At 57.7% G+C, this 12,171-nt stretch overlaps 1 protein-coding gene across 3 annotated transcripts in view; it reads left to right on the top strand.

The window, feature by feature from the left end:
• The window catches only part of OSBP2 (oxysterol binding protein 2), a 72,457-nt gene extending 68,979 nt beyond the window's left edge, over positions 1–3,478 (top strand). For 2 of the 3 annotated variants that reach the window (XM_032198944.1, XM_032198946.1), the window contains exons 9-13: positions 397–517; positions 1,211–1,314; positions 1,497–1,592; positions 1,985–2,169; positions 2,822–3,478. In XM_032198944.1, the coding sequence (XP_032054835.1) occupies positions 397–517; positions 1,211–1,314; positions 1,497–1,592; positions 1,985–2,169; positions 2,822–3,296 (981 nt within the window). In that variant the 3' untranslated portion in view covers positions 3,297–3,478. The remainder of the gene's footprint in view (positions 1–396; positions 518–1,210; positions 1,315–1,496; positions 1,593–1,984; positions 2,170–2,821) is intronic. The other variant, XM_032198945.1, reaches the window with a different exon arrangement.
• Positions 3,479–12,171: the final 8,693 nt, after the last annotated feature.

The following is a 12,171-nucleotide window of genomic DNA, read 5'->3' as shown; positions in this document are numbered from 1 at the left end:
CCAAATAAATAACCTGCCCTGAATTACAACCCCTGCCCCGGGATGTGCTGGCATCATGGGGTGGACGGACGGACGGACGCTGATCGCGCTGCTCTGACTGCTTCCATTCCCTTGGGAGCAGCGGGTGCTGCTCAGCCTGCCGACCTGCTGAGCAAAGCGTTGATAATCCCGTGCCTGAAATCCAGTTATCCAAATAGGATTTCCTCCTGCCGGTGACCGTGGGGTTTAATGGAGAAGTTTTGGCTCTGCTCGCGGTTGTAATCCAGCTGCTCAGGGCACTCAGGCTGTGATGACACCGGTGCGTGCAGTCTCTGAATGCAGGGGCGTGCACGTCAGCCCCAGGGTTGGACAGAAGGGGTGGCGGGCACCTCACGGGCTCTTTCTTCTCTCTTCCAGGTGAGCCACCACCCGCCGGCGGCTGCCCACCACGTCTTCTCCAAGCGAGGGTGGACGTTATGGCAGGAAATCACGATCGCCAGCAAGTTCAGGGGCAAATACCTCTCCATCATGCCTCTGGGTAGGTGACTCGTGCCGAGGGGATCGGGGCTGGCTCCTGCAATACCCAAGAGGTCCAACCAGCATGCCAGTCCCGTGGGCTCGTGTAGGGCTCGATGAATCCCACCCTGAGCATTGTAGGAGTGGTCACAGACAATTCTGAAACTCCAGCCATAATCATGGAGGTGAAAACTATGCCAGCTGCAAAGGGAGAGTGCTTTGCTTGCTGATGAGGTGCTCAGGAAATATCCTGGCTTAACTCGTGCCAAGGCGGCACCCAGACTGGCCAGTGGGAGGTGGCGGTGGCCAGCAGACAGCCAATTTTGTACTCCTGCTTGCCCATAAATTGATTTCTCCTTAAATGCTGTTTAAAGGTCGACTTGCTGCCTGTTCCAGCCCTCTCCCCAGCAGCCAGAGGCCAGAAGCTGCCTCCCTGCAGGGCTGTGTTTGCCTTCCCCCCATCCTGGGGCTGGGCAGCACACTGGGGGCTGGTCCCCTCTGCGTGGTCTCATGGCATGTTCCCAAACAGCTCCTAAAATAAGAGCTTTTGGGATCAGAAAGCGGGCACGGGACCTGGTGGCTACCACAGCAGCTTCAGTGGGGAGGGATGGGCGCAGACCCCGAGCTGTTTTGGGGCCGATGGGTGGGCACAGGCACGGTTCTGGGGCCTCTGGTCCTGTCCCCACCCTGAGCCCGGGGCTCTGTGCTCCCGCAGGCGCCATCCACCTCGAGTTCCACTCCAGCGGGAACCACTACGTCTGGAGGAAGGTCACCTCCACCGTTCACAACATCATCGTGGGCAAGCTCTGGATCGACCAGGTGGGTGCTCAGGCCGGCCTCGGAGGGCTGGGGCCGGGATGGGTTCGGCCGTGGGGCTGCGGCGGGGAGCAGAAGCGGTGCTGCAGCTGAGGCTGCCGTGCAGCTGCACAAGCGGTGACTAACGGCTCATTTGTCTCCTTGCAAAGTCTCTCACTTGCTGTGGTTCTGTGTCTTTTATCTAGTCTGGTGAAATAGAGATTGTTAACCATAAGTCAAAAGATAAATGCCAGCTGAAATTTACCCCCTACAGCTACTTCTCCAGAGACGTCCCCCGAAAGGTACGTGGCCAGAAATCTCCCTGCTCCTTCTGGTGGCCTGGCTCTGCCCTCTGAGCTGGGCTTGGGTTTGCGGGGTCCTGGCCCGAGGGTGGGAGGGATCCTAGCACGGGGCGAGGATCTGCACTGGCACCTTCATATGTGGTGCAGCTCAATGGGGAGGGCTGGGAGGGCAGTGCTGAAAATCCGTGTCTGGGAGCTGGGCAGGACTGGGTGGGCTGCAGGACCAGCTGCAGGGGCTGGGGTGGGATGGGACCTGCCTGCTGGGTGCTGTCCTCAGGTCTGAGGCCACGCAGCACCACTTGAGTCACCAGGTCCAGCTATTTCGCTCCTGGATTTGCCCCCTGGGCACTTTCAGAAGCCACCTCCTGCACTTTTGTCTCTCCTTCTGCCAGGTGACGGGGGTGGTGAGCGACGCCGATGGTAAAGCCCACTACGTCATGTCTGGCACATGGGACGAGAAGATGGAGTGCTCCAAGATAGTGCACAGCAGCCACGGCAGCACCAGCTCGGAGGGCAAACAGAAAACCGTCTACCAAACGCTGTCTCCAAAGGTCCTGTGGAAGAAGTACCCCCTCCCGTGAGTCCTGTCCTGTGGCGCGGCGTGCTGGGCAGCGAGGGTTTGGGCAGCCAGGTGCTGGTTTGGGCTGAGGTTTGCTTCTCCTGGCTGCTGGCTGTGGCAGGGCGAGGTGCTGGCTGCTCTGCCTCGCCACCAAGTCCCCGTCCCATGGGTTAGTTCAGCTCTCTGGGGACCAGCCCTGCTGTCGGACACAGAACCAGTGTCCCTTCTTCAGGCTCTGGTCTGGCAGCTCTTGGGTTGGGTTGTTTCCTGCTTTGGCTGTGTGATACTGGAGCTCGTAGGCTTTGCTTTTAGCTCCCCCACACCAAAGATTTATTTAGATTTAGAGCTTAGTGATATGGTTTAGTGGAGGACTTGTTAGCATTAGGTCAGGGGTTGGACTAGGTGATCTTGGAGGTCTCTTCCAACCTAGATTATTCCGTGATTCTGTGAACACAATAGAGGAGGGGTCTGTGCTCCCCCCAAGGCATCCCTGACATCTTCACTTTGGGGGTGGGATGCAGGGCTCCCCTTAAGCGTGCTCTACACATGGTGTTTTGGGGATCAAAATAATAGATAAAACAGCTTTGCTGGGCTGGGGTGCGACACCACCACCCGAAGGGATAGGAGCTTTGCTTGAGGCAGGCACCAACCTCCGCGGTCCTCACTGCAGGGAGAACGCCGAGAACATGTACTTCTTCTCCGACCTGGCCCTCACCCTGAACGAGCCCGAGGAGCGGGTGGCCCCCACGGACAGCCGGCTGCGCCCCGACCAGCGGCTGATGGAGAGCGGCCGCTGGGACGAGGCCAACGTGGAGAAGCAGCGGCTGGAGGAGAAGCAGCGAGCCGTGCGCCGCAGGAGGGAGGCCGAGGCCGTGGAAGCCCTGGAGGAAGGTGGGATGGGACGGGATGGATGCGGGATGGGGTGGAGGGGGTGTCGCGGGGAGAACCCTGCTGGGTTCGGGGAGGAAGGACCGACCCCTCATCATCTCTGTCCCCGTGCAGGGAAGGACTACGAAGGCTACATCCCGCTGTGGTTCGAGAGGAAGGTGGATCCCATGACGGGGGAGCTGATCTGCGCGTACAAAGGCGGCTACTGGGAGGCCAAGGACAAGCAGGACTGGAGCGTGTGCCCCGATATCTTCTGAACTGCTCTGCTTGCTCCGGCCTGGCCGGCCCTGGGCGCCTCTGCAGCAGGACAGACAGAGGGACAGCGAGGACATGCTGGCAGCATCCTGCCGGCAGGTGACAGTGCAAATAAACACACACACACACACACTCATGCAGAAATCTGAAAAAAAAGAAAATCTAAACAGGGATTCCAAACCTATTTTTTTATGCACTAATAAATAGCATCCTTTTTTTTTTTTTTTAATGGTGGCTTTTTCAGCTACTGATTAGGAATATGGACATGAGAACCTGATTTGTTTTTAGCCTAGTATATTTATTGCTATCAGGAGTTGCTGCCTCTATCTTTCAATGCCTCAGCTGTATCGGCTGAGACGTCGACTTCCAAAGATGCTCGCGTCGTGGGGATGCTGTGCATTTGTGTGAGCTCTTTCTTTGACATTTTTTTTTTCCTCATTTGTGCGTGGACTTTAAGGAGATTTAAAAAAAAAAAAAAATCTGCTTCTGGTTCAGGTTCCTTCAAAGTCAAACACAAACAACTCCAAATCTGCTCAGAAAACACTGGGGGCTGTGGCCGAGGCGCTTGTTGCTGGAGGCTGCTGGTGGTTCCCGCAGCGCCCAGTCATCCCAATAATACCAATCAGGATATTTCAGCTGGTGACCATTTTTCCTTTTTGTTTTCACTTTAAAGAAGCCTTTGAGCAGATTCCCCGTGGTCTGCTGTGTTTAGTAAAGGTTTGGGACTGTCTTTAACGTGATGCTTTGTGATTGGAGTGAGGTTTGGTTTGGTTTTCCCGTACCTGCATCCGAAGGGGGCTGAGACAGCGAGCTGCTGGCGGGGTGTGAGGAGGTGCTTGAGCACAGAGCGAAGAGATTTGTCGTCCAGCGAAGCTCTGGGGCTTGCAGTCCAGCTCTCAGCTCCGAGTTGCTGCAGCAGGACTGAGGGTTGGCAGGAGTTCTGCTGTCAGAGCGGCTCCCAGGAGGCAGCGTTTGTCCTGCTTTCCCTGGCCCGTGTCTTCCCCAGTCTGCAGGTTGCAGGTCATGGCTAGAACACCCCTCGTGCTGCTGGATGGAAACAGCGGGATTCCTGCAGCTCTTCTCCTGGGAGAGCTGAGCAAGCCCTGCAGGTGATGGGTGAGGACCAGCAGTGAGCGATGCCTGGGCACTGGGTGTGCCTGGCGCAGAGTGAGGACCCAGGAGAGGACAGATCCGGTGGATCCCGCCGGGACAGAGGGAATTGGAGGTACCTGTACACCTGCCTTTGCCTCCTTAGATTTCATTTTCGGTGTCTTCTTCTTTGGGTGTTCATCGTATCACGCTGCCTGCTCCCTCCCGCGGGTCAGAGGCCACCTGTAGCCGGACTGTCACATCCCCATCGGAAGATAATTAGCAATAATGAACTTTGAGGCAATGGGAACTGGAAACCCCAGGCTGCACACGGAACACTTATGCAATCAGGTTCCTCTTACCGTCAGTCTCCTCCTGGTCAGCTTCTCCAGCACCTCCGTACCTGTTATTTACAGCAAACCCATGTGTACAGTATATATAGACCCTGTATGGCGTAACAGTAGTGAGTGGCTATTGGAGTGGCAACACCCGCTGATCTCAATGTACCCCTTAATCTTATTTATTTGCTTCTAATTTATATATATATATAAATATATATAAAAAAAATTATTTTGCTTAAATTTCTATGGTACACAATAGATAAAAAATGATGAAGACAGAAGCGTCTGTCTGAGTTTTTGTAGTACGAGTACGGCCATTCCCCTAGGCGTGTCCCGAGGTAGGGTGTAGGGGTGATGGTGATTTGTTCCCGAAGCAGAGAAGCAACATTTTGCTCCGAAGCTCTTCAATGACCCAAACTGCCGCGTGAGGTTGGCCACAGCTGGCACGAGCTGTGCCGTGTCCCGTCCTGGGGCCGGGAGGAGGCTCCGTGCCCGGCTGCGCTCGGGACAGCAGCAGAAGTGGCACCGGGATGGGTTTTGTAGAATGGACTAGAGATTGAGCACTTCCAAATGCCTTATTTTCCTTGTGTTGTCAATGCAAGCATTACGCCAGGGCTGGGAAGGGCGAGGAGCTCCGGGCTGTCCCGAGACCTGGACCCGAGCGTCCCCGTGGCAGAGGTGACGTTGCTCAGGGAGTGTTGGCACCGAGTGTCCTGCTGGGCTCCGGGACACTGGGAGCTCCTCTGCGATGTTCCCTCCCCCCACGTCCCTCCAAAAATCACCATCACGGACACTACACAGCTTAGCAGAGCCTGGGGAGTGTGAGGAGCACCCCCAGAAACAGCAGTCCCCCCCTTTTTTTAGGCTAATTTTAAAAATTGCAGTATCTTCCAGAGATCATCTAGCGGCGACGCTTAATCTGAGCACCATCTCCTGGTCTTTCTACCCGCCTCACCTCCTCCCCCCCCCCAAAAAAAAAAAAAATTGTCATTCTACTGTAAATGCTGTTGAATGTATTTCTTTTTGAACAATATGTTGTGAGTGATCCCTCTTCTCCTACACAGTAATAAAACTTGGATTCAGGAGTTTTAAAAGGCGCAGTGCTGAGGTTATCGCTCGTCCCCCCCCAAATCTGCAGGTGGAGGGAACCCCGAGGTGGGCGCGTGGTGGGCGAGGGGGACGGGAAAGGGACCACAGGAGGTGGCCTGGAGGAGAAAGTTGTCCAAGGGGAGGAGGACGTGGGGTGGAGGCCCAGAGATGAGACCCAGGGAAGGAGGAGGATCAGGAGGGAGGCTGCCCTGGGGAGGAGATGGTCCAGGGCAGAAGGTGGCCCAGCAGAGGTGGTCCAAAGGAGGAGATGGCCAAGGGAAGGTGGCCCAGGTAAGCAGGGACAGGAGAGGTGGCCCCGGGGATGAAATCCTCCAGGGATGGTGGCCCAGAGGAGGAAGAGGAGCAGGGAGGAGGTTGCCCAGGGAGGCAGGAGGGCTGGGGGAGGCGGGGAGATGGCCCAGCGGAGGTTGTGCAGGGGAGGAGGACCAGGCTGGGAGGGACGGGAGAGGAGTCCCAGGGGATGGCTCATAGGGAGGAGGCCCCGGGACAGGAGATGGGGAGGGGAAACCCTGGGCAGGCCGAGACTTGGCCGAGTCACCGGGACGTTGCCAGGTGACAGACAACAGCGCACAGCCCTGCCGGTGCTGTGCCGGTGCTGTGCCGTGCCGGGAGGAGTCCCCTGGGTGCAGGCAGCAGGGTGAGGGGCCAGCAGGGTCCCCACACCCTGGCCCTCAGCTCCAGCAGGTGGGTGAGCCTGGCTGCTTCGTTCCTGGCATGTTCGGTCTGGGCTCGTGTAGACTTCGAGTGCACAAGCCGAGCAGCGCAGAGCTGAGGTGTGGGGGTCTGGAGGAGACCACGAAGCACCAACACTGGGGTGCTCCGGCCCTGAGCCACCCGCAGCCCCAGGGCACTGGGGCACGCAGCAGAGCCCGCGACACCTCTCCCGATGCCTTCGACATCTCCAGGATGGCCGGTGAGTGGGGACAGGGATCCTTGCAGCCCCCTGGTAAGGACGTTGCGCAGAGCATTATGCAGCTGTCACCATTTAAATAAACCAACAACGCACCACGGAGCCTAAACTAGCAAAAGCTAGAGGGCAAAAGGGCACCCCGGGATCCTGCTGACACGCAAACGTTGCTGGAGGGGCGAGCGCTGGTGCCAAGGGCACGGTGGGGCCGGGAACCTCACACCCAGCAGTCGCTTCCTTGTGGCAGCAGTGGAGCTTGCAGCATCCTGCCCACGCACCCTGTGCTGAGCTGTGCTGCTGCACAGTGCCTGCAAAATTAGCCTGACCCCCAAAAAAGCCATGTAGCAGCGCTTTCTTTGTCTCTATTTTGGAAGCAGCCCAGGGTCGGGCTCTGGCTGGGGAGGCTCAGGGTGCTCTGCTTTCCGCAGAGCCGGCGGGACGTGGCTCCTGGAGGCAGTGTTGGGGTGACGGGAGCAGCTCCAGCTCTGTCTGCACTGAGGACTTGGCTGCCACTTTTTGGGAAGGCATGGTGGAGCCCACGGTGTTCTCCGAGGACCTCTATTTCCCTACTGAGGATGATGGTGATGGGCAGAATGAGTCCCTCTCCGTGGGACCAGGCTGGCCCATGCGGGACACGTCCCCGTGGGTGACAAGGAGGGACAGCCTGGAGTCCCTGGGAGTGAGGATTTCCAGGCTGAGCCAGGTCAATGCTGGGAAACCCTGGGAGGAACCCTGCCTGGCTCCCTCTGAGGAGGACACGGGACATCCCCGGAGACCCCCAGGCAGCTCAGCCAGCAGGAGCAGGGCTGGAACCAGGGGACACCCCAGGAGGAAGCCCACGGAGAGCAGACATCAGCAGCCAGCAGCTGCCCGGGGGTGGCAAGGAGGGGACGCCACCCTCGCAGTGGAGAAGGAAGGAGGTGGCAGCAAGCAGAGGGGAGCTCACCGCTCATCTCACCGTGAGTCGGGGCTGGCCCCGGGGTACAGGGTCTGGAAGAGGACGGGGGAACTGGGGCCAAGCAGGGCACAAAGGGTCTGGGGTGCCCATGCAGGAGATGCGCTGGCAGGAACCAGCCCTCACTTGCTCATGGGGTTTGTGGTGTCCCCCCAAAACGCCGTGTGGTCCCGCAGGTACCGAGGCAGCAGCGGGACCCTCCGGCAGATGCAGTCCCCACTCCAAGGTGCTGAGCTTTGTGTCCTGCCCTGTCCAGCCCCAGGGGCAGCGCAGGAGGCTGGCAGCCGTCCAGTCCCACAAGGTACCCGTGGGCACAGCGGGGTGGTTGGGGTGGCTGCTGCCATGTGGGGGAGGACACAGCTGGGATGTCCCCGTCCCCGAGTCCCACGCAGGACCTGGCAGCAGAGACCTCGTTGGTGGCCATAGGGAGGGTCGACATGGGGACATTTATCAAAGAAACGAATAATTGCAAATGGAGACCTGAAGGAAAGCCTTCCAGCACTCAAGAACAGTTCGTCATCGTGAAAGTCGTTACCTTCATCAAGTTAATTAGCACGTCCATCGCCATCCCTCCAGCTGGTGTCACTGCGCCGGGCCCTGCGGAGGAGCCAGGAGGGGACTCAAGAGCTGGGAGCTGGTGCTCAGGGGACCTGGAGAGAAAGGGAGAGAGGCAGGTGAGCCCTCGGGGACCCATCCTGCTCTGAGGCTGGAGCCACAGCCCTGAGGATGGGGCTGAAACCCCACAGGGACCCATGGGTGGGCTCTGGGGTGTCCCGGTGGGGACGTGGGTGATGCTGTCCCTGCAGCAGGGCTGGCTGGGTGCTGCTGGCATGGACACGGGACCAGGTGGACCTGGAGATGGTGGTGGGCACCCCAAGTTGGGTAAAGCAGGGTGGGGGTCAGGGGACTCTGGGTGAGCTTGGGGACAGCAGGGCGAGGGGCTGGGGTGGCCAAGGCTGCAGCTACACGGGGAGGGAAGCGCGGAGCTGCTCCTGCGTGGAGGAGGTGGGAGGTGGAGAAGGGGGGTCCTGTCTCAGCAGGGGATCTCAGAGAGGCCGTGATGGGGGCACGGGGCAGGCACGAAGGGAAACGTCGGCTCTGCAAGACGAGAAACTGGAGCTGCAGGAGGTCGGTGTGTGCCGTGGGTCTGGGGCTGCGTGGGACAGACCCAGGGAGGGAGGGAGGGAGCGGGTCCCTCGTCGAGGCCAAGCCCCTCACCCAGCCACCTGCATGTCCCGTGTCGGGGTATGGCCAAGTTCCTAAAACAGTTTAAAGAGAGAGGATCCGTGGGGAAAAGCAGCTCTGTGGCTGTGCCCAGGCCTGGCTGGTTGGGCTGGGAGGTCCCTCGGGGTGCAGGCATGGCAGCGGTGTTGGCACGATGCTGGTCGCCCCGTGCCCACGCTTCCCACCCAGCCTGAGCCTGCATCGGGAGGACTGAATGTGGGAAATAACTTGCTGGGCCTGGGTGACGTGCTGGGGTGGCCCAACGGGCTGGGGACCCATCTTTTCGTGCAGAGGCTCCGTGAGCTGCACCATCGAACCCGCTCCCTCCTGCGGCAGCGGCTGGAGACCCTGGAGCAGCTCCGGGTGCTGCTGAGGGAGGAGGAGGCGACCGCATCTCATCAGCTCCAGGAGGCTGTGGAGAAGGTCAGGGAATGGAGAGGGGCGGTGGCAGTGCCCAGTGATTGTGTCACCTCCGGTGTGCCCCGCTTGGGGACGGGGACACGTCCCCGTGGGAGCTGGTAGCTCTGGGGCAGGACCTGCTCCCCGGCAGTGCCACAGGGAGGACGGGCTTTGGATAAAAACAACTAGAGAGCAGCCACAGTTGCTCGCTGGCCCAAATAAGTGCTCTGCAGGAGGCAGGGATGTGTGGGGTGTGGGGTGAGACCTCCCCGGGTGGGATCCCCCTTTTTTGTCCCCCCTGTCCCATCCGAACTGGGACTGAAGACGCTGCCTGTGCACAGAGATGGAGCCGACGTCTGCGCCTCCGCCCCGCCACCTCCCCGTCCCCGAGCACCGCGCCCGGCCTCCGGCAGCACGGCCCTGGGTCCCCGAGGCTCCTGCACCATGTCCAGCGCTGCCTGCAGGAGCTGCAGGTGGATAAGACACACCGCACGGGCAGCCTGGAGCACCCTGAAGTCCTGGAAGGAGGGCTGGGCACCGCAGCAAGCGAGGAGGAATGGGGACAGCCTGGGACAAGGGACTCGCCCCCTTTCGCAGCCTCACCCAAGCAAAAGGTGCAGAGCCGCTCTGCCAAGCACTCCAAGGGGGGTTGTTTGTAACCTAGGGACTTTGGGCAGATCCCATTGCCATCATGTAGGGTTAAGGGACACAGGGGTCATCTGAGGATGGCTAAGGGACCTGCTGGTGGGGGGAGACCTACTGGTGGTAGGGCCACAGAGGTCCTAGGGGAGTCCACCTCTGGGTTTGCTTGGACCTGGAGTCCCTACACGGCTCTTCCCACTCTGCTGCTTCTCCTCTGCTCTCCTCATCCTCCCATCTCCTGCCCTGGGATGTGGCCATGGGACACAGCTCAGGCAGGCTGGCGGTGGCGTTTCCCTTTCTGTGCCACCACGCTCACCAGTTCTGGCTCTTCCTCCCTTGCGGCAGAGGTTCCTGGTAGCAGACACCCCACACCCCAGCAGGAGCAGCAGGAGGAAATACGACTGCAGGAGTTGTTGTCTGCTGTGACAGGGACTTGGACTGGGGCAGGGAGATGCTGAGACATCCCTGGCTGCTCCATCTCCCTGTGTGTGCCCAGAAGGACCAGCCGTGAAGCTGCTGGACCCTCCCTATGCAGGACTTTCCCCACAAACCTTCCCAAATGGAAACTTCCCTTCGGGTCCTCCTGGCTGTGCTCCTTTCCAGAACTGCTGGCTGAGGGACAACATTTGCCTTGGGTGCAACAATCAGTATGGATCTGGGTCTCCACCAGGTCCAGCCAGGCCAAAATTGGAGCCCTACCAGCATCTTTACCCCTGCTCCTGGAGCTCCAGGTGTCCAGGTGTGCAAGCAGGATGTGGCCACACAGCCAAGCCAGGGGCACCAGCCCTGGGATGGTTGCAGGCAGCAACAATTAAAAAAAAAATAAGATAGGGATTTCTGTTTTTCTCTTTAAAAGCTTTCATTCCATTTGAAAGAGGAGAGACCTTTTACTCAGTCTTGGCACATCACATTGGAGAAAATACTGTTCTTAATTTTCCGGAGAGTGTCCAAGGAGAGCTCCTCTCCTTGCAAGGGGGGGGGGGAAATGAGAATTTCTTGCAGCACTCGATTATGCTGCGCCTCCTGCCAGGGGAAGAGAGGGAATGAGAACAGCAATATTTGTATGCTTTCTTTCCAATTAAAAGAAAAGTGTTTTTCATTATATTTTTTTCTGGAATGTTGGACTGGGGACGTTTCTGAAATTACGTATGATGCACAGCCCTTGCTGAAGTTACTGCATTTTTGCATTTTTTTTTCTTTAATTTTCACAAAGAGAACTGTGGTAAAAGCTACATTTTTTTTTTTTTCTTTTTCTGAATGGCTTTTAATTAAAACCCAAAGGCTTGCAAGGCCCCGTGGATGCCTTTGCAAGCAGCAGCCTGAGCTTCCCGGTCAAAGCACACGAGTGTCACCCATCCCTCAGCAGGAGCCTGGTGCAGGGCTGGCTCCCAGCTCCCTGGGTGGCCACAGCAGCGTTTCCATCGCTGTTACTCTCTGCTACACGCATGGAGTTTTTGACCTCGGGGGGACCTTCACTGACTTCTCAGGCTTTAGTGACTGTTGGGGCACACAAACGGGGCTGGTTCTTCACCTCCTGCTTCTCCAGGAAGGGCTGCGAGGAGGTGGGGATGATGGATGGAAAGGGTGAAGGATCACCGGGAGGCTTGGAGCTTGCATGGTGAAAAGTGTTGGCCTGTGTGCAAAAAAAGTTGTGAAATTGCTGGGTGTTCAGGGGAGAGTAGGACCTTGGATATTCTTCTGGTCCTCTCCATGGAGGAGCTGTTGGTGTAAGGAACAGCCCTGGGCTAGAAACGAGCTCTTTGAACGCCTTTTTTATAAAAAAGTGGGGGCTGCCCCGCTCTGTGCTGAGCTCACCAATCTCCATGCAGAGCCAGGCAGGCCTCCCCAGCTACCACCCAGTGCAAATGCACGAACCCAGCCTTAATTTGCAGGGAAAAAAAAAAAGGTAATCGAGAGCTACATGAAGCTAATTGAGGTCTGTTTATCTGATCCCACGCTGCAGTGTGATGCACCATTTCAGATGGGACCTGAGCACTCCCACGGTGCAGAGACGCAGAGCTCGTGGTCCTGCGGCAGGGCCGGGCTCCTGGAGGCTGATTTAATGCGTACCTGGGAGAAATTTGTATATATATATATATATATATATATATATATATATAAAAATGTATATATACATATATATATGTAATATATATATATAAATATATAAATATATAATATATATATACATATTTTTTTTCTCTCCAGTT

Source organism: Aythya fuligula, chromosome 17 (genome assembly GCF_009819795.1).
Source record: "Aythya fuligula isolate bAytFul2 chromosome 17, bAytFul2.pri, whole genome shotgun sequence".
Taxonomy (NCBI): domain Eukaryota; kingdom Metazoa; phylum Chordata; class Aves; order Anseriformes; family Anatidae; genus Aythya; species Aythya fuligula.
This window is presented reverse-complemented; position numbering and strand designations above follow the sequence as displayed.